Source organism: Melanotaenia boesemani, chromosome 5 (assembly GCF_017639745.1).
Source record: "Melanotaenia boesemani isolate fMelBoe1 chromosome 5, fMelBoe1.pri, whole genome shotgun sequence".
NCBI lineage: Eukaryota > Metazoa > Chordata > Actinopteri > Atheriniformes > Melanotaeniidae > Melanotaenia > Melanotaenia boesemani.
The window spans coordinates 21,392,296-21,413,925 of NC_055686.1; the positions used below are offsets into that span (position 1 = coordinate 21,392,296).

Genomic DNA, 21,630 nt, shown 5'->3' on the forward strand with positions numbered 1-21,630 from the left:
GTATCGTATACACGCTTCTCAGCTTTCAGAAGCCGTTCAATTTACATTAATAGTGTAAATGGTCAAAGAGTTATGGCATTTCAAAGAACATGCAGTATGTAATTTTTCTGTAACCCACAATAGCATCTGGTTTTAAAGTTAAGCCAAATGCCTAATTTATGCTCAAACCAGTGTATAGCATAGTAGCATAGTATGACAGGGGATAGAGGAGTAGATAGAGGGGATAGAAAACTCTCATATTTTTGTCTGATGTTCAGCTGATTGATTTGTTTTCGGACGTGTGCACGCTGTCCTCTAAAAGAAACCTATGAGTGTGTGACTGTGTGTGTGTGTTCACTGCTGTGGACACAGAGAGCAGCTATGACGTGCCATCATGTAAATCAGATAAATAGCATCAGGCTGTTTACTGTTTGATAAAGGGAGGAAGTGGAAACCTGTTCTAGAGGAAATGTGACTTTAAATTAGGGCTGGGCGATATGAACCAAATCTTATATCTCGATATTTTTTACCTCAATCACGATATACGATATATATCTCGATATATTTTTTTTTTGTCAAATAACCAAAAAGACAGTTCTAATTTACAGCCTTTAGTGCCAAATATACTTTTATTAAGGATCAGCAGTACATGTGCATTAAAACAGCTGACTGAAATTACAGTACCTTTATATTAAAATTAAACGCTCCTAAAATAAAATAAATTAGAAATACTTTTCAATGACCATAACAAAAATACAGCTGTGCAAAATGCAAAAGAAAAGATGCTTTTAACTCAAAACAAGCTATCTTGATATAAACGATATTCCCTCCTTCTATATTGCGTCTGATAAAGTCTCTATATATTTGAAAATCTCAATATATTGCCCAGCCCTACTTTAAATGGCTATATTAGATTTATTTTAAACTACGTGCGTGGGGACATCACTTCGTGTTGTTGAAGATGATGGCTCTCGTTAGCATTAGCTACTAATATGAGTGCAGCGATCTTAGTGTTAGTTGCTAATGTGAGCGGTAATACCCTGCAAAAGACTTTATAGATGGATATAATCCACACTTTGGCATTATCTCGGCAATAAAAGTTGATTTTGGACCGAGGTGCCAAATAAACCGGTTGTGTGTGTTTATGCTATCCTTGGTATTCAGGGATCCAGAGTATTTTATTTATACAGTATTCCTAATATTAAAGCACTTGTCCTCACAAACATTCTTCCTCATTTAATTAAAAGTGCTTTTAGTCCTACATATCTTTGTTTGATTAAAATTCTATTATTTTTTATGGGAACTTGTTTCCCTGTCACAGAGCAACACATCCATAACAACAACACAGCACTTGTACACTCTCTACACACAATGTAAACAACAGAACAGCACTGATATTTACATCCTGTTTGAGGTGTATTCCCCCAGGTGCAAAGCAAACTAAATGTAGATCTTGGCCAAACAGTATTTGCATACACTTTTAATGGATTATTTTGTCTAATAAGTTGCCAAGGGTGGAGTCTCCCAATAAATGCAAAAAAAAAAGAAAAAAAAAAAGTGACAAACCACAACTAAGCGCTGTCGTGCTGGCTAGTCAACTGTCACTGTGTCACTTGCCTGGGGCTAAAAAGCAGGTTTAAAAGACAAACTGATGCATTACACCCGCTTGTACATGGCTATTAACATCAGATCATGACAAATGACTGGTGCTGACAGTTTTGGGCCTAAACCTAACTGGTGCAGGGTTCAGCAAGGATACATGTTAGATGTGCAAACACAGCCCAAGGACATGTACATGACGTGTGAAATTAGACCACCCCTTCTCCTCCACCATCCCAACAAACTGCCCTTCCATCCACTCATTAACCTCACCTGCACATGTGCAGTGTGAGTTTGGTGTTGTGGAAATTTTTAGCAAGGTTCATCATACAGAAGGACACACAGAGACATGTTTATAATAATCTCTTTATACTCCAATTTCATACCGACAGCGTGAACCAGAATGAAGACAATCAAATCTTTTAGAGTAGAAAAAGCTCTAAAGCAGAATTAGCTTTTCTCAAATATGGTTAGCTTTAAAATTATTCCTAATCTTTTAAAGGTTTTATTGTGTTTTTACCGCTGGTGTAAAGTGTGCAACAGATGTTCACTTAGACCTCTACAGTAAAATCACCCTGTATTCTGGCAGTAAACATACTGGCTTAAAACGGTGTTTTCATTGTGTTTTTTGAGCTATGTGCATAGTTCGTGCCCGTTTTGTGTCGCCATATGGCTGACACAACATCCACCTGCCGAAGCTGCGTTAATAAACATTTAATGACACTTTTCACACTTTTACACTTAATTTACAGCATTTTTGCCATGTAAGCATCCCTCACAAAAGATTAACTTTGGAAAAGAAAGGAGGAAACATATAAAAAACATTATCGTTTGAACCTACCTGTCGTGCTAAGCGAAGGTGTGGCACTTTGCCCCAGGTATCAGAAACAAACGGATGTCATTTAACGTCTTTCTCTTCCGGCTCTTTACTTATTAGAAAGTAAATTTCATGTGTTAAAGCAGAGGCTCCTGTCACAGCGTGAAGCTAAAACATACTTCCCTCTGCGGGGCTGACTTGTTGTGGTGAGCCGCTGAGAAGAGTTTCCCCCCCTCGGTGACTCCACAATCCCATGTCTCCTGTGGGAACGGCGGTCTGCTGATGGGTAGTTAGTCTGGGAAACTACTGAACCTCAGAGCTACTGCTCAGCGGCACGCGGTGACTTCCGGTTACTCTTTTCACAATAAAACCCACACGTCCCATTTCTACTTCCTACTCCCTTTTTTTCTCTTCTGTCTCATTTTCTTCTTCTTCTTCTTCTTCTTCTTCTGCTTCTTCTGTTTTGACATTTACGTTTCCTCAAACTTTTAACCAATAATTACCTTTTATGGAATTAAAATATTTGAGTTTCTCTTGAGTATCTCTTGTTTTTAAAATTTTAAAATGAGGGAAATTCGATCTCAAATGGACATCAGAACCTAAAATATTAAACTGAGCCAAAATGCAGACGCAGTGCATGGAAAAACTAAGTACACCCTTACTGCTTACACAGAAATTAAAAGCAGCAAGCAAATTAAATGTATTTCATGAATCTATAATCATTATTTGCAAACACCTCTTTAAAAGCAAACTTTATTGCAATTTGTTGGTCTGCAGCATTCAGGTGCGTGTTAACACAATGCCAAGGAAAACATCAACAATGATGGTAGGCCAATAACATGCTTGCTTTTAATTTATGCAGGCCTATGCATGTTTATCATGGCTCCTCACAAAATTGGATTGTGCACATCTTCAGAATTTAACACTACAGATTTGCTTGCTGCCAAACGTTTGGGGCAGAGCAGGGACCAGACTGAATTTAAGGTCACAGGGTTAATAGTAGTAAAATTAACAGAAAATTTCAAAGACAAAACAAGGCTCTATAATGCTGTTCCTGTTCTTTCTGCCATGATCTTAAAGTTAACCACGTTAATGTTAACCTTTTCTATTGTTATCATGCTTATTGTTTTCTTTACACCCTACAAATTCAGCAACGCTATCTCTAATAAGGGAAGTCCTCCTGTAACAAATTCAGTACACAAGTAAGTATGTGAACAATTACACTCGCAACAGAGCTGGTTGTCTTTGTAGATGCAAGATTAAAACCAAGTATATTCTCCATCTTAGAGGAAAAAATCCTTTTGCTCATTAATATGAGAAGGGTTCTTTTTGTAATTTCCCAAAAAATTTAGAGTCCATCGTTCAACAATGATAAAATTTATTCACAAGAGAAAAAACTGAAAAATTCATTCCAATGTTGTGTAACCTTGAATTGCAAAATTACACAAGACGAGCAGACTAAATTGCCCCCACAACTATGTGAAAGACTAATGAAGCCAAACAGAAAATGATAACTTTAAGTTTTTGAACACAGTGCACTTAGTTTAGCAAAAATGCTTCATTTAGGCCAATATTTTTGCTAAGCCTATTTAAATTAAAATGTAATTTATTCAATTTTCTTGTGTTTCTGATGAACAATATTTATAAAAAAAGCAACCAGAAGCTTAATTTTTAAGATACCATAAAACACTTTTAAATTCAGTGACACATGAAAAAAAACTTTGTTCTCACAAAGGTGATTACAAAGACTAAAACTCAAATTGAATCAGTAAGTAATGTTAAAGGGCTCATGTACATGTCTGTATATCCATTATGACATCATTTCAATAGTTCAACAAATTATTTTCTTTTAATTTTTCTTTTATTTCTTTCATTAATGTGTTTATTTACTTTTGCCAGGCTGCACAGTACTGTAGTATGTATCATGTCTGGAGCCTTTCTGTGCAGAGTTGACATGTTCTCCTTCTGTATTGGGTTACTCTTGTAGCACTTGGCTTTCCTGACACAGTCCAAAAACATACATGTTAGGTTAATTGTTGATTTTATATTAACTCTATGAATGTGAGTGCATGATTGTTGTTTCTCTGGGTTGACTCGATGTACTGGTGGCTTAGTGGTGTACCCTGCTTTTTGCCCGATGTGGATAAAGAAGATAGATGGACTGCTTTTGTCATTAAAAAATTTTAATCATAGATACCTTTACATTTTTCAAATCCTTCAATCCCTTTACATGCAAAAAGTTTTCTAAAATAAAATGGTCCGCCTTATTATTGACCTGCATATCTCCAGAATACAAGCGTCTCACAATCCATATGAGACTTTAGTTGGACATGACTTCCTGTCTTTACCTACAAACCTGCATCTAGCTTGACACAGCTCAACCTGACCTGCCTCTGCACAGTCACCATGGTTAATCATATGACTCGAATGCGATTAGAGTGAAATAACTCTTTAATGCTTGTGCACCACTTAGAGGTGAACCTCAATGAGCAGGTCTGATCAAACTAAACTGAAATTAAGATATATTTTTGCAACAAGAGTGACACGTTCCTCATGATGACACAGTACAAGTTAATGCAAATTTTCACTTAATTTTATTTAAAAACTAATTGATTAAAAGTGAGATTGATTAAAAAAAAAAAGAAGAATAAGAAAGGAAAATTTAAGAAAATTTAAGAACTTTCTCTAACTTAACAGTCACTCTTTGGAGGGTATGAAATGAATGATTGTGTTGCTTTTTGCTGTGCAGACATGGGGGCTTTATTTGTGTAGTGTTGGACAAATAACTGCCCTGAGGATGACACACTACTGAAAAACCGGTTTAATTGTTTACACATGCACAAAGTGAGATCATCCTTGAAGGGTTTTAGAAGCAAAAATCATGAAAAAAATAAGGGGGGAAAAAAACTAAATAAATAATAAGAGTCAGCACAAGTGAGTAATATTTGAGTGAATATTATCTTCTTTGGCTACTTATTTCTTTGTATGTGTACATTTGAAAGGTTATTTTCATGCACATATGCACCAGTTGTTTATCAGATATGTGCATTTACAAAGGAAAAGACTGATGGTTATTTAAAAGACACCAGAGTCTGGTTTCCACTCAGGCTGGACTCTAATGTCAACAATGTGACACATCACATGCAAAATAGTGGTGCTGCAGAGATGTTTTCACTCTGATTCTGTCTTCTTCTGCTTCTTATTTAAGTAAAGATGACAAAAGTGAAATTTTCCTTGAAAAAGAGGAAGAATTAATTCACTTATAGTACCACTTTTTGTCTTACATGATGCTCTTTGTCTCTTTGAACTTTGTATAAACTAAGATTATATAAAACATATTTTTACCCCACCTTCACTAAAGAGTCAGTTCGCCTTGGTGATCAGACAAATACAGCGCAAAGCAGAAAGGTGAGCCAGTCTTCTACAGGTCTACTCCTTTTGTGAGCTAGAAATAAGGATTAAATATACAACAGACTGTTTCCTGGTTCCCTCTGATCCAAGCGCTTTATAAAACACACCTGGCACTTGGGAACCGTTCCACTCCATTTATTAGCTGCTCAGTAACTATTTAATGGATCCCATAGTGAGATTGTTTTGTTCCATTTTTAAGGTCGAATATCAGCTTTGAACTTTAGAAATATTGACTTTGTGGTTTCAGGCTACTCTTCAACTAAACTAACAATGATTACTAAATATTAATGATGGTAATTTTTGTGGTTTTAGAGGATTATTTATATCAAAGTCATGGACATACCGAATATCTCCACTGTTAAGTGGCTGCTGGTCAGTAAAAAATAACCAAAAATGTGAGCATAATGGATAGATTGTACATTTTTTGCAAAAACTGTTAACACGGTTAATTTCCTCTTTTCTGTGTTCAGATTAACTCCACCAAACCCAGCAGAACATCACCTAGGATGTTGTAATAGCTCCGTTATCATTTCCCATTTCCCACTGTTCACCTGCAATTGAAACCAGAGTAAGAGCCTTGGAGAAATGTGCATCTTTTCCCCAGCATGCTTCAGCAGAATTAGGTCAGGGCTCACGGGTAATCTTTTCCTAACTGAAGTCTAGCCTTGATCCAAGGGGGAAATGCAAGAAAAGATAGATAATATGAATGATATGAGTTGTGGTTTTCGCAGCTGTGTTTCATTGATTGTCTTTCATTCACTACTCACCTCACAGATAAAAATGTTCTCACTGTGAGGCAGCCTGAAATTGGAGTGATTTTCCTGTTCAAACACACAGTGTTTGGTGAAAAGCTTTTAGTTAGTCAAAAACAGGACACTCAAATTGCGTTTAACTCGAGGATTTTGTGGAGCTTACACTATGTTGGGTTTAATTTCAGCGGGTTAGTTTATGTGGCAGCGAGGAGAGGACGGTTGGACACATCAATGACTCATGAGCTTCGTCATCATGGAAAATACAGGTTACAGTCAATACAATGATGACAAAAGGTTCTGGCTTATTCAGTTAAAGCAGCTGACAAGAAAGTGGCTATTTTAAGTCATGGTGAATAATGTTAAACTGTGCATAGTGTGTGAGCTGTGGGGACCTCCTGTTTAACAAACAAGTGGTGTAATTATATGCCCGTGTGGTGCTGCAGGTGGAATGTGCTAGCGATAGTCAAGCCCTTGTTGTCCTAAGGACTGGAAGCTGCCAACAGACATGAGCTCACCATCACTACAATGAGAGGTGTGGCCAATTCGGTGACTGCAGCAGATGTTGCCGAGGAGACAGAACACACCAGAACACACACACACACACAAGCATATACACATACGCATCGGCTTAAAAAGACACCAGTGGGAAATTAAAATGTTAGCTCAAAGCAACAGGATTTTATTGGCTAATCACAGCTTTATCCTGGGTGTGTTAACTCGGCAAGCTTGTGTGTTTGGCTCAGGTCGCTGTGCAGGTGCACTTGCACATGCATATTCCAATTGTAATGACACTGTCAGCCAGTGTTTGAGAAATATTCACCACGCTTGTCTGGCATTCAGCAACATGCACAGAAGAGCAATTACTGTCCTATCAAATCATTCTGCAGCTCTGTTCTGTTTGTGTGTGTTTGAGGGTGTTGACACTGTGTTTTCTACTCTGGTTGAATACAAAACACACGAATGACCTGTTTCACCACATGCTCCGCAACTTAACGTGGGCTGACTGTAGCACAACGGACCTGACCAATCACTCACAACAGATAAAACACTTTTTAAAGGTACAGATGTGTAATTATGAGTGAAAAGCCAGAGGCAGCAATGCGGAGGCAAAATGTGAACCATTTTATTACATTAAAATGCTTCATACAAACAATGCATACACACTAGTTTCATATTGCTTCAGACATAAGTTTCTTTTTCTTTTTTAATTTCCGGTAAACAACTCTGTAACAAAATGTAAGTACAACATTTATGAAAATATAAATCTCTAAATAGGTAAGTCAGTCCTGACAATACAAAGAATACCATAGAAACATTCATTACCAGTGTGTCAACTATGAGTTGCAAACATGTAAGTTATTAAAAGTCATTCAAGTTACTTAACATACAATAATACTTTACTGGCTTCCATATGGACACATTCAAATATACTCTTAAACTGGCATTCCGCTATATTTTATATGAGGACTCTTTTTTAAACTTTTTATTTTTTTTTAAACAAAGATAGCATATTTTCTCTATCATTAACATAACCACAGTCAAACACTTGAACAACTTGGTAACAATATAATTACAGTACAAGCCTCAAAAACAAATGAGACAGTCAACAAAATTTAACAAACTCGAATTGGGACTTTGGCAAAAACATGATAGAATATCTTCTTTTCTCAATTTAGAAACTCTTGAGTTGGTGGAAATATTAAAGCTCGGTGCTGCTACCTGGTCTGAAAAATTTTCCAAGGGCCATTGTCTCATTTGTTCAAAACTAGTAAACTTACGATAAGATGGAATAGCCCTTAAAAAGTTTATGTTGGAGTGAAAGTGTGTTTTGTCGGTCATGTCTGGCAGATGGTTGGACTCATCAGAGCTTAAAAAACTGCTCAACAGAAATTTAATTCTGGATAATAACGGGCATGTTCTATAAAAGGCAATATGTAACCTTGAAGATGCCCAAATGTCTTTTAGATTGTCAGCAGAACCATAACTTCAGCCGGTCGGGATGTCTGAACGTTGTGTCCGAAATTCCACACTGTGCACAACGTGCTCACTATGTGTGCTATTTCTCAACACATTTTAATGGGGAAAATGAGTAGTGTGCATCTTTTTGGGCAGATTTATGATTGTGTATCATATTACCTTGTCACCTGGAGGCAGGTTACTATGGTAACCCTTCAGCAAAGTATCTAAACACACTGATATTGCAAAAAATATGACTAGAACGCCTAGCAAAGTGAAACGTATTTGCATTTATATTGATTTAATTTGACTTCATCATGCTTCACCATTGCAGTGCATTGTTGCAAATGAAAGCCAGCCAGCTTGCATGCTGCAATACATCAAAACAGTATTCTCGTTTTCGGACTTGTTGAAAAATTAAATTGAATACAAAACAGCATGTTAGTATGAAATTTCGGACACAGCCACTGTCCACAAGACTTTTTGTAAACTGCAAAAAAATGATTAAAACCAACTCCAAATTTAAACTAAATGGATAAAGTACATTAGAAAACCTAATTCTGCCTTTAACCTGTGCTCAGATCTCTACAAAAGTAGTCAATTTTTTCTTCTGTCCTAATTTCTCCCCACTCACAATCTTAAATACCTTATGGATTTTTCTCCACTGTTTTACAAAGGATGATAAATGACCACAGGCTTTGAAAAGATTTCCAGACATGGTTTCATCAAAATTACCCAAACTTTAATCTAATCCCACATATTTTTAATGACTGGTCTTTAAAGTCTGTTGTCAACATGATATCATCTTCATTTTTTTTTTATTCAAACCAAGCAAATGTAGGGAAACAGTAGCATTCCAGGTGAGCCTGCAAAGGTAGCCATTGTGTTTTTCTGTAGACTCAATACAGGTCTTTTAAGACACATCTAAATCACTTTTAAATATTTATACAATATTTCATTTGAATAAATCTAAGAATTTTTCACAAACCACTCCTAAAGTGCTTCCACTTAATGACTAAACTTCTAAATATGCTCACGGCCAAGTTGTTTCAGAAAAAACTCACTCTCTCCTTCTGTACTGGAACATTTTCACTATCTCCACTAAACCTAAAGCAACTACACTGGTTAAGGCGTGAATGTGTATGGTGCTATGCTACACTGTATGCTCAATAGTGGTGTTTCCCTTAAAACAAACCGCCCACAAACCGATGGAACAGCAGGTAAATTCACAATAAAATTTACGTAAACTGTTCCAAAATAAATGTCTACAGCTATCATTACACACAGCAATGCCATCAATCTGTCCTGATGTTGACTCAATTTCAGCAGATTTAACATCAATGCAAGTATTATGCAATGTTGCGTACACTGTGTTTACAAAGTCCCTGCATTTTCATAAATCTTGTAATCTGCACATAAAGAATATCTTAAATTCCAGGCACTCACTTTGATTGCATTAAGCACAACATAACATTTTTAAGGAGTTGCACAAATTGCAGCAGCCAGAAAGAGATATGTACATATGTTCATAGTTTTTCTTTTTTTTCTTTACAGTACTGCCTGATATTAATACAAACATAAATATATTCTTTCAAGAACAACATTATGGCTTAATGTGTACAATGGAAATAAAGATAATGAAAGCGGCTAAGAACACTGGAATGGCTTTGGAAATGTTTGACCCAGACATCTGAATAATAACTTTGTTCTTCAAATGCAAAAGGACACATAATGGTAAACTAATGCGATACAGAATTTACATTATTTTTTCTTTTGTAAAACAGTATTCTTCTAACAGTCTTCATGTGTAAAACTAACATAAAGTGTATCATAAGTTGGAAGTAAATAATACTTTTGAGTGCAGCGTTAAAATAGTCGACCCATTAACTACCCACAGGGCTGACATCTGCAGCTGAATCACATGGCTGTAAACAAGAATCAACTGCGACCCCAGAGATTCTAGGCTTTTTTTTTTTTTCTTTTACCCATCTCCACCCTCCCGTATTAACTCTGCTCACTCCTCTCACTGCAGCAATTCAGCCTTTTTAGTAGGCGTTGTGGACTCACCCTCTCCAGAGTCTGACACATTGATGGGGCTGTCCCTGGAGAAGACTTCAGTCGACTCCCTCCAGATGCAGTCAGCAACAGTCTTAAAGGAATGGTTGCCACATTTGGGCCGCACTTTTTGCGAGGCATTGTTGACAATCTGTCGGCTGTTAGAGGTGGCAATCTTTATCTTAAGGGCGGCATCCACACGGTCCACGACTGTATATGTGCCAATGCTGCCGTCCTCAAAGCCAATGATGATGTTTAGTGCTCGCTGGGAGAGGGAAAGGAAGGTTGGGGTCTTGTAAAGTGAGCATGTTCCAATGCTCTTACCATCAGCAAGGCGCATCACGATCAAATTGGACACTACACCGGCATCATCATCCTCATCACAGTTCCGGAAACAAACATACACAAGGTAACGTCCATCTCTTGATAATTTCTGACGCCAGATTATGCCTGCAGCATGAACAAGCCTTAGCTTCCCACTGTGAAGATCCAAAACGTTAATATTTTCATCCCCTTTGGAGACGATTCCTAATTTCCCATTGGGTGAGATCTGAAAGTCCTCTAGGTTTTTGAGGAAGTTGGTTGGCAGCTGAACCCGCCTGCAGACTGACTCATCTGCCACACTCCAAATGAAAACCGTTTCCGTGGATGTTATGAAGACCACACAGTCAGGGCAGTCAGGTATGAGCTTGAAGTTGACGATCGTAATACCATCATCACAGACAAACTTCTTTGATACACTGCCCGACCATAGGCTCACTGCAAGGAGCTTGTTCTTGGATGTGCCAACCAGGAAAGTATTAGCTGTGGTAATCACTGCATTCTGCAGAGTGACTAAGATGTTGCAGACCTTGTGCCCAGTCGCAAGCCTCCACACTCTGGAAGCATTCTGTTCACAAAGGGACACCACAAACTGGTCGTTGTGGGTGATTAGTAGCTGTGATATTCTCTGTCCATTTATGCGAAAGATGTTTTCTCCAGTGTTGGTTTGCCAGATGTACTGACTGGACTTGTCGTCTGAAGTCACCATGAGATCCCCTGAGGTGGTTAGGACACAGTTCTCCACTATGCCCTCATGTTTGAAGACCATCTCAATAAATCCAGTGCTAAAGTTCCACTTGTGAACAGCTTCTGAGCCATCCATGGTAAACACAAAGTCCTCTCGGCCAGACAGCTGTAAGGTCTGGATCTTCTTGCCTGTTTTGTCGATATTAGACATGGCGGTGATGATATCAATGTCCCAAACTGATAGAACTCCACTGCTGGTAACAGAAAGGAGTAGGTTGTGGTGGATAGATTTGATGAGTTTAACGATTGCCCCTGAGATCTCGATCAGGCTAGCCATGCACTGTCCACTGTCCCTCCTCCAGACAAAGATGGAGGAGGTGTTCTCCATGGAGGCCACTATGCTCTGTCCATTCTTGGAAAGAACAGCAGCAACAAATCGTTCAGTACGTTTGGCTTTGAACTTCTCTACCATTTTCCATACTTTTGTGTCTAGAACCTCAATACTTCTGGCCTTGCAAATCAGTATGGAACGCTGGTCTTCAGATAACTCAATGCCCACCACTTCACTATCATCCCCTCTACAGTCATAATCCTCCATCAGCTTAGGGTTGGTTATCTCTTTAGTGTTCCATACTGACAGGCTGCCTTCATTGTCAATCATCACCATTTGGTTAAGGGTATCCAGTACAAGGATGGACTTGACAAATCCCCCTGAAAACTCTGATGTCATAGTGGCCAACTTCTCTCCATTTCCCAGATGGAAGATGGATGTGGTGTTGAGGTACTGGCCACAAAAGGCATACATTCCATCTGGTGAGCACTGGACACAAGTTACCTCATACCAGCAATGGAACTGGTAGAGAGGCCAGCCGTAGAGGAGGTCAATGACATTGACGTCTTTACTAGCTTCAAGCCAAGCTAAAGCATGATGGGTTGACAAAGTAAAACCATTGATGAAAGCAAGTCCACCGGTGACACCACTGTGCTTTGATCCCTTAATTTCAACCTCGGACAAAAGACAGGACTTGTGATTATCATAAATCAGCAGGGTATTTTTGGTTGTGGCCACAACCAGATACTTCTCATCAGAGGTTAGTCTGATTCCCAGCACAACTGATCTGGCTGTGTCAATCTGTCGCAGAAGCTGCCTGCTCTCTACATCCCAGGTGCTGACTGACCCATCTTCTAATGCTACAAGAACTATGTTTGGGGCTAAAGTGGGCAAGATCTCCACAATCTGCATGTAGCTGGAACACAGGGGAAGCCTCTCTGGGCTGTAGGTGACATCCATAGAGGAGTGGAGAGGCATGATGGAGCAGTATTTCGGGCCATCTTTGTCACACTCCAGGAGGAGATGTCTGAGCTTAGGCAGGGAGGTGACAACTGGAAGAAGCCTTTGCTGCAGTTCTGCAGACAGTGATGCAGGGTTTTTTAGCACTTTTACTTTGACGCTACGGAGTGTGGTGGCCAGGAACTTCAGCTCTTTTTCTTGGGTGTAGCTGTAGGCTAAGTCAATGTCTGTTAAAGCTTTTTCAAACTGGCCAATCTTGATCATCGTGTAGAGCCAACTGAAGTTCATGATGACACCAAACATGAGGTCATCTGTGCGCCCACTCCTAGTAAGGTGGTACACTAGCTCTGTCATCTTTCTGTGATTGACAAAGAAAATGTCAGGCTCCAAAAGGTTGCACTGGAACACCCAAGGTTGTTCAGGGGTCTGTCTGTCATAGGAGTATTTATCAGAGGATGTTTTTTCATGCGACTGTTGATGGTGAGGGTTTTTATGATGAGAAATGTTCGAGGAAGTAAAATGGTTGTTATCGTAAGTAAAGATTTTCTTCCTCCCACCTGACCATGCCCCTAGAAAGTACTCAGCCAAGAGGCTGTGCATTTGATGCACATCTTCTTCATTGCTAAGGTACAGCTTTTGGGCGATGAGATGCAGGTGCCTGTTGGCCCAGACCAACAAGGTGATGTTACGTATCTGCCGTTCCACCAGATAGCCCTCCAGCTCCTCCCTGAGCTTTGCAACCAAATCATATGAGATCCTCAATGGGTTTTTGAGGTATGTTGCCACAATGACATCACCAAGAACTATGTTATCAAGGGACAGGATATCTTCCAGCTCAACCTCTGTTAGCCCAGCCTTAGCCATGGTGATATACCCTAATGCTCTGAAGACAAATCGTTGGCCCAATTTGTTTTCTACAGAGTAAAATAGTTGCTCTATGCTCTCATGGACTGTGGAGCAGAGGGACTTATCGTCCACATCTTTGTGAGACCTCCAGTGAACTACTTCTCTGTAGATGAGGTTGACAAACATTGGCAATGTACACTTGGCAAGTGCCTCATTGACATAGATCTGTTGCCCTGAGGTTACCTTTCTCTTCACCCCAAGCAGCTGCTGTTTTAATGTTTGGCTGCAGACTTTTCGGTCTCTCTGGATTAGCTCCACATAATACCCCTCATCATGGATAAGGTGACGGAGCTTCTGCAAGATGCCGTGTTTATTGGGCAGCGTAGATATAACAATACGGACTGTGCGAGGCAGGTGTATGGGGAGCCACCACAGTTTGCGAGCTTCATCTGCGTCCGAGAGTTGCTCCAGAGCATCCAGGACGATGACCAAAGGCCTGTGGAATGAGGATTCCCCTAAGAGGTTGATCAAGAGCTCCCTCATCTCCTCAATCTTATTAGGCAAAAAGTGAATCAGGCAGCGATAGTTAATGGCGATTTGTTCGCAGATACTCTGCAGGAGAGTTCGTAGGTCTGTGGAGAGTTGGCTAGAACCAATGTACCTAACTATGACCACCGGGTCTGTTTCAGGGCCCATTTCTTTCTGCAGCCATGTGTAGGCCTGGAAAAAACAAACAAAAAACAAACCAAAAAACAGCATTGAGACATGCTTGTTACAACACATGGAGTACAATCATTTAGCATGTCTCTTTAAATTCACATGTGATTAACATATGATTGACAGATGGAAATAAAATCTTTATCTTCTACATATGGAGAACATTTGCTTGTTTTTAATGAAAATAAAATTAATTTCAAGGATTTCTCAGAACCACAATCAAACAACCAGAATAATCAAAACTCTACAACAAAGACAGTGAATAATTAAATGTTCTTCAAATAGTAAAAAGCAGAGCTTATTACCACAGCAAGGAGCAGAAGTTTAATATTTTGTAATATGTGTAACATTAAATTTGAACGTCTGATTAAACATATAATGACATAAAAACTCAGCATAATTAATTTCTTATATCCACAATATCATAATAAAAAGATTTTAATTATTTTTTGCAACGATGAAAGGCATTTTATGAATGAGAGCAACTCTGATATTGAGGTTTTGGTGATCTCATAACTTCTTTCATGAATTCATTAAATAGCCCAGCTGAGATTTCGGGAAGCATCATAATGTTATCTGACACTTTTAGAGCAACGCTGAAGGCTCCCACTCCCATTTCATCTTTGAGAGTGTTTGAAAGAGAGGGGGGAGACGAAGAGCGAGAGTGTTTACATTTGAAATGTTTTACTAGTGTTACTAGTTGGTTTCTGTTAAGGAAATGACAGCAGCAACATTTTTAAAAAAACTGAAAATATATAAAATTTAAAAAATGGATAGATAGTGAATACAGCTACAATTGAACAGCAAAACAATTAGGGCAACATCAACAATCACTATACATATATATATATATATATATATATATATATATATATATATATTATACTGCTTTTTTTATACTGCTTGTTCCAATTTAGAGGAAGCAGGAGCCTGTCCAAGTAATTAGTAGGTAAGAGGTTGAGTACACCTTGGACAAGTTGTACTCTACCTGACCATTGCAGGGCCAACACAGAGAGACAAGCACTTATGCTCACACTCACTCTTGGGGAGAATTTAGAGTGACCAATTAACCTGACATTAATGTCTTTGGACTGTGGGAATAAGTCAGAGTACCTGGAGACAACCCACATATTCACAGGGAGAACATGCAAACTCCACACAGAAAGGCTGCTGTTCAAACATCCTGTTATTACTGGTTAACACGATAAATTAGTCTATTTTACACTCCTGTGAGAAAAAGGGTTTGGTTTGTCTGTGGCATGATCCAGTTACAGAATCCACAGGTCAGGCCAGGTGGAGACAGTCAGACAGACACCCTTAGGATCTGTGCTAAAAAGGAAAGCCAGAGATGCTTTAGCCTAAAAAAAACAAAACAAAAAAAAACAAACAAACTAAAAAAAGAAGCAAAGCAAACAGGCTAGGTAGGAATTACACCTGTTGATTATGAGCAGAAGCACAATGATGCCAGATCCCTTCTGTCTTTATTCAGCACCTTGTGTAATCTGGCGTGACTTGCATAATATCCCTTTCATTATTCAAACACTGATTTCACATCTGGGTCCAAACCATCATTTTCTGCTTTGGCTGCAGGGTGCTGTGTTAGTCAGCACTGTTACTTCACAGCAAGCAGTTTCAGTGGTTTTAACCTCGGTTGGGGCCTTTTCTTTGTGGAGTTTGCATGTTCTCCCTGGGCGTGTGAGCCTTCTCTGCAGGTACTCTGGCTTCCTCCAACATACAAAAACATGCATATTAGGCTAGTTACTTCTTTCTAAATCCACGAGTTAGTGTGAAAGTGAGTGGTTGTTTGTTTTGCTTGTCTCTGTGATGAACCTGCAGCCTGACCAGGGTGTATCCTACTTCTCGCCTCATACCAGCTGGGATAATGTCAAACGCCTCCACAACCCTATGATGGAATCGAAAATAACTAGATTTTCTATTTTGAAATGTTGTGAGTACCGAATGTCTGAGGATTAACACAAAGGACAAGATAGATGTTTTATAGAGTTGTAGTATAAGACTTTTTAAATAATTAGGAGTACTCTTTCTATTCATAAACTGACCTGCTCACTTACATCTGAAAAGTAGTATTATTTGTGTGTATCATCCTGGTGTCAAAAACATGAATATGCTTGTGAATGTTATAATTTGACAATCAGGCCCAAGGTTTTGTTATAACTGAGTAATAACATGTATTTGTTACAGTTTAATAATTTAATTTTACTGAGATGGTTTTACTTAGTGTGTTTACATTTAAAGCTCTTAGCCTGAAGCTATAAACCTTTGAGCCAACGAATCCTTTACTACATAAGTCTCTTTCTAAACATTTTCTTTTAAAATGTGTCCCCTGGTGATATTAAATATTGTAGTTTAGGCTTTGGTTACACTTAGCTATTTTTTTAATGCTGTTATTGTACTTTGCAACATGCTGCAAGCTGAACTTGGTGCTTAAAATAAATGTATGCATTACAATGACATGTTGTACAGAACTTGAACAGGAGGGCAGCCAGATGGCACACACGTACATAAAAATAAACCTACACAGACAAACACACACATCCTTTGAAAAATAAATGAAGACAAACTTTGCAGAAACCACTGGAAACTGTACAAACACAAAATGCTCTAAAATGCAAAGCAAAGGTCTTGTGCAGATGTGCAGATGGAGCATTGTGTACACACTTCAGAGGAAATTAAAGACATGCATGGCAATGAAGTTAATCTCGGCAGACACACAGATGGTCAAGCAAGTGTTTGATAAGGAGGGATGAACAGTTGCACGCCCCCTCATACTATGCTGTACAAAGACAGACACATGCTGAGATCATACAGACAAACTCAAGCATGAACACATTGTGAGAGCCATACAGAATGAGTGATGAGGATGAGATAAAAGGAAAAAGATTAAATATTTTCCCCTGAGTGTCTCACCTGTTTGGCAACCTCAGACAGCAGGAGAGTCTTTCCGGTGCAGGGTCCCCCAAACACCACTAGAGGGCTCATCCTGCTCCCCTTTGATGGCATGAGATACTCCTGCACGTAATCCAGTGACTCAGTCTTGTATTCATAGAGGGCTGCAAAGGTCTTACAAAGGGACAGGTGCTGTATGATCTCATCGTACAGCGGATCGGTTTCCGTGTCAAAGTTCTGCTGGACTGTAGCCTGGATGATGTCCACCATGTCCTCATAGAACTGCTTACACAGACCTTCCACGTAGTGACTCTCTACTTCTTGAGAGTAGCCCAACTTCATGTCGCAGTGAGTGACAGAAGAGTAGACACGGAGGTTGGAAGCAGCCACGATTGTGGGGATGAATTCATCCCGTACCTTCAGAAGGCGTTCATAGGCTTCCTGGTTGCGCATGATACGATCAGCGCTGACCACAATGTCCATGTAGCGACCCATGTCTGGTAGTTTAGCGAAGCGGTCGAAGTTGGAGATCTTGCGAATATAGCAGACACATTTCCTGAGAAAGGCAGGTGTTTGTTTCCCAAGGGCAAAATCTAATTCATCCTCCAAGGCTGAAATAAGGGGAAAAAAGGCGAAATTGTTACTCACAAAGATAAAAAATTCTAACAAATGTTGTAAGGGTTTTTTCAGAGGAACCGTCTGAAAGGTTTTTGAAGCTTTTAGCCTCCTATTAGATGGATTTCTCCTGAGCCTTATTTAAAAGAAGCCAAGATACTGTAATAACATCACATAAGCCAGAACCATGAGCCCACTGACTGAAATTCTGCCAGCATCTCATGTGTAGTTCAGCTCAGAGTAGCCTGTTAATTAAGCAGAGAAAAGACAAAGAATAAAAGGAAAAGTCAAGGATATGTCACAACTTCCTCCAAGCCATAAACCCTAACACTGCTTATAGCCCTGCTTGTTCCGTTAACGTGCATGAAAAATGGAAGTTTTTTTTCCCCCTTCTCATTCCCCTTAATTCATACAATTATTGGGATTACTTTACACCATTCTTTATTCAGAGCTGTGCCTGGCTTATCGAACACATACCTGTCATCAGACTCCAACAACTTACTGCTTAGAGCAGGTCTCAAAATTACAGCCCGAGAAATTAAATGATGTCTTGAAAGATTAGTTTAGTGCTGTCCAAATAACTCAGCAATAACTGGAGGATTCCCAAATGAAAGTCTTTTACAGAGAGGATGTGATCAGATGCACATTAAATCCTCTTCACAGTTTGAAAATGAAGAGTGGGAGGAATTGTTCCTTTGTACCCTGACTACACTAGCAGTTATGGAAAATGAAAAATACCTGTTTAGGGTGTCTGATCCTACTAGGGAGAGCATATATAGGATATAATACTCAATCAATAATTTGCACATCAGGATCTCTCTGGTTATTTCTCAGTGCTTCTGACATGACTGACTATTAATGTCTTTGTAACCAGCAATAACTGTGAGTTACAGTAAATATTCTGATGTTTTATATTTCTTTAGTTTCTCATTTGATGTCTGTGTGGTTCATTATTAATGCCATGTACATGTGCAACCCAAATTATGTAACAAAAAGTTGAGGTGTAAGTTGAGAACTATTTACGTAAGATCAGAAAACAATAACAGCAAACACAATTGAAACCATTTGGTTTGGTTAATTGGCAACAAGTTAGTAACACTAATAGACGTGAAAAGAGCACCTTAGAGAGGCAGAGTCTCTCAGAAATAAAGATGTTTAACTATCTGTAACAAAATATGTCTACTAAAGAAGGAGTTATTTTGGGGTAATATTCCTCAATGTAAATATGTGAAAACTTAGCTTGGGAAAAAAATATTTAATCACCTGAGGTACATAAATTTATCAAAAGTATTTATCCAAAAGATTTTGAAAATTTGGAGACATCTCTGTGTACATATACAACCAAAAATCAGCAATTGTTGCATGTTATCTTTGGGCCCCCAGGTAGCAATGCATTAAAAACAGGCATATCTCAGGTCATTGTGTCATCCACAAATACAGGTTATAGCTACATCATGCAAAAAAGAAGTAACAGGTGAATAGAAATGCTGCCATCGCCTCTTTCGTTTAAATGGACTGAGGCAAAAAGTAATAAAACTGTTCTACTGTCAGACAAATTCAAATTTGAAACTGCATTTGGAAATCATAGATACTGCATCCTTTAGACTAAAGAAGAGTGGAAGAGTCAGGCTTGTAAAATCGTATAAGGGTTCAATAGGGGTTCAGTAGTGCCAATGAAGCTGATAACTTGCACATTTGGAAGACATAAGTGCTGAAACTGTACATGTTTTAGAACAGCATGCTCACTTCCAGAAAACGTCTTTTCAGGGAAGATGCTGAACATTTCAGAAATACAATGCTAAATAACAAGCTGCATCTATCAGCATGGCCTTGTAGTAGAACAGCCTGAGTGCTGAACCACATGAACCACAAAATACAAAAAAGGAGGACTAAGATTTGTAATTGGGCTGTTTTCTTCTATATATATATATATATATATATATATATATATATATATATATATATATATATATATATGCCAAAAATATCCAGTGCTGAACTTTATTGTCACTGCTTTGAACAATGCGTCATGGGTGGATGCAGAAATGCCAGAAAACCATGGAGATCGAATTCTACTCAAATATTCCTAAATTATCCCTGAATACTTATAGATATCTGAAAAAACAAACAAACAAACAAACAACAACAGACAAGGATTATAAACAGCTAAATATGTCACATGAGGTTAAGCTGCATTTATAGAGTTAGCACAGAAGTTTATGTAGCATGAAAGTAGAGCAGGTAATGTGACTAAATTAATCTCCTGCTACATTAATATTATAAGATTTAACTTATAATTAAAAAGAAAACTTACTTTTGGCTTTCAAGCAAATGAAAATGCTAATAGCAGCTCTGCAAAATTTAAATTTAAAAGACAATGATAATAGTAAGAATAAAGCTAGACCTATGTAATGATCCTGATATTGATATATATATGTTTGACTTAAATTATGTCATTTGCAACAGTCCACGAAAGTCTAGATAAGACCCACACGTGCATCAGCAGAGTCTCAGCCGCTTAGCTAACATGAATGTGGAAACAACGTACATAGCCTGATACAGCAGAGGCCTAGACAGAATGAATAAGGCTTGGAGCACTTACAAATGATAAACACTACAAATTGTATGTAAAAATATACAAAACCACTTCAAAAAAACATGCACAGAAGCATAAAATTGTATTTAAGTGCCCATTACCAATTCCATCCTTAACAGCATGTTTTTTTTTAGTTTTTTTCATGACATGCTGCAAAAGATTAATGACCGAAAGGTGAAGCTACTCTGTAACTGATAAATCACTGTCATCTTCCAGAGTGACTCTTATAAACCCTGACAGCACCTCATTTTTTGTCATCTATTTACTTGCAAGATGAAGGTCTAAACAACAGCTTCAATCTTAAAAAATATTCCATTTGCAATGAGTTGTTTTGTTTTTACACCAAATAACCAACACTTGTATAAATGACTATGCAGCCTGATTCTTGGAGCAACTATCAACTTTTTGAATGGATTTTATTGCGAATTATTTCCTTAAACTAAAATTTAGACTACAAAATGTCAATAAAAAGCTTGATATATGAGAAGGAGCCTATTAGTATTTTTCAAAGCCCTATTTGTCATATTCAAATCCTCAAGATATTCAGTTTAGCTTCATGGATGAAGCCAATACATTATGTTTTACTTAAAAAAAAATTATAGAATGATTGAAAGAAAAACCCAAAACAAATGGAAAACTATAAGGACAGAGGGTAAGTTTAGTCCAGCAGACAGCAAAACATGCTCCCACTTGAAAAGAAACTATAAAACATGTGACAGAAAAAGATGAAAACGGAAGAAAAAGTAGACTCGAAACTAACCAGAGCAAAGGAATTTCTTAGCCTGAGCACTCTTCATGGTTCCTTTCTCTTGAAGCTGCAGCACCGCTGTTCGGAAGATCTTCTTGATCTCCTCTGACACATTCCTCCAGGCCTTGTCATTCTTGGTCTTTGCTGCATTGCTTGACTCCATCTAAGCCGGACAGGGGCCAGAGAGAGGGCAGACTTTAACTCATCATGTAGTGAGGGAATGCTGTCATTCTGACAGTAACATGGGGAATATCCACGTTTCATTCAAGTCTATACAGAAGTTAATTGGAGTGATGGATTCAATCTCTTAATTTGAATCTTTCTAAATCTGAA

At 38.4% G+C, this 21,630-nt stretch overlaps 2 protein-coding genes across 3 annotated transcripts in view; both read right to left on the minus strand.

The window, feature by feature from the left end:
* Positions 1-2,690, minus strand: part of zgc:194930 (uncharacterized protein LOC557813 homolog) — a 41,500-nt gene extending 38,810 nt beyond the window's left edge. Inside the window, exon 1 of the mRNA XM_041985105.1 lies at positions 2,420-2,690. The gene's annotated coding sequence lies outside the window, so the exon portion shown is untranslated. The remainder of the gene's footprint in view (positions 1-2,419) is intronic.
* Positions 2,691-9,955: 7,265 nt separating this feature from the next.
* The window catches only part of LOC121640783 (NACHT and WD repeat domain-containing protein 2), a 48,937-nt gene continuing 37,262 nt past the window's right edge, over positions 9,956-21,630 (minus strand). For both annotated transcript variants that reach the window (XM_041986658.1, XM_041986659.1), the window contains exons 6-8: positions 21,310-21,460; positions 17,360-17,949; positions 9,956-14,434 (exon numbers count right to left, since the gene is read on the minus strand). In XM_041986658.1, the coding sequence (XP_041842592.1) occupies positions 10,538-14,434; positions 17,360-17,949; positions 21,310-21,460 (4,638 nt within the window). In that variant the 3' untranslated portion in view covers positions 9,956-10,537. The remainder of the gene's footprint in view (positions 14,435-17,359; positions 17,950-21,309; positions 21,461-21,630) is intronic.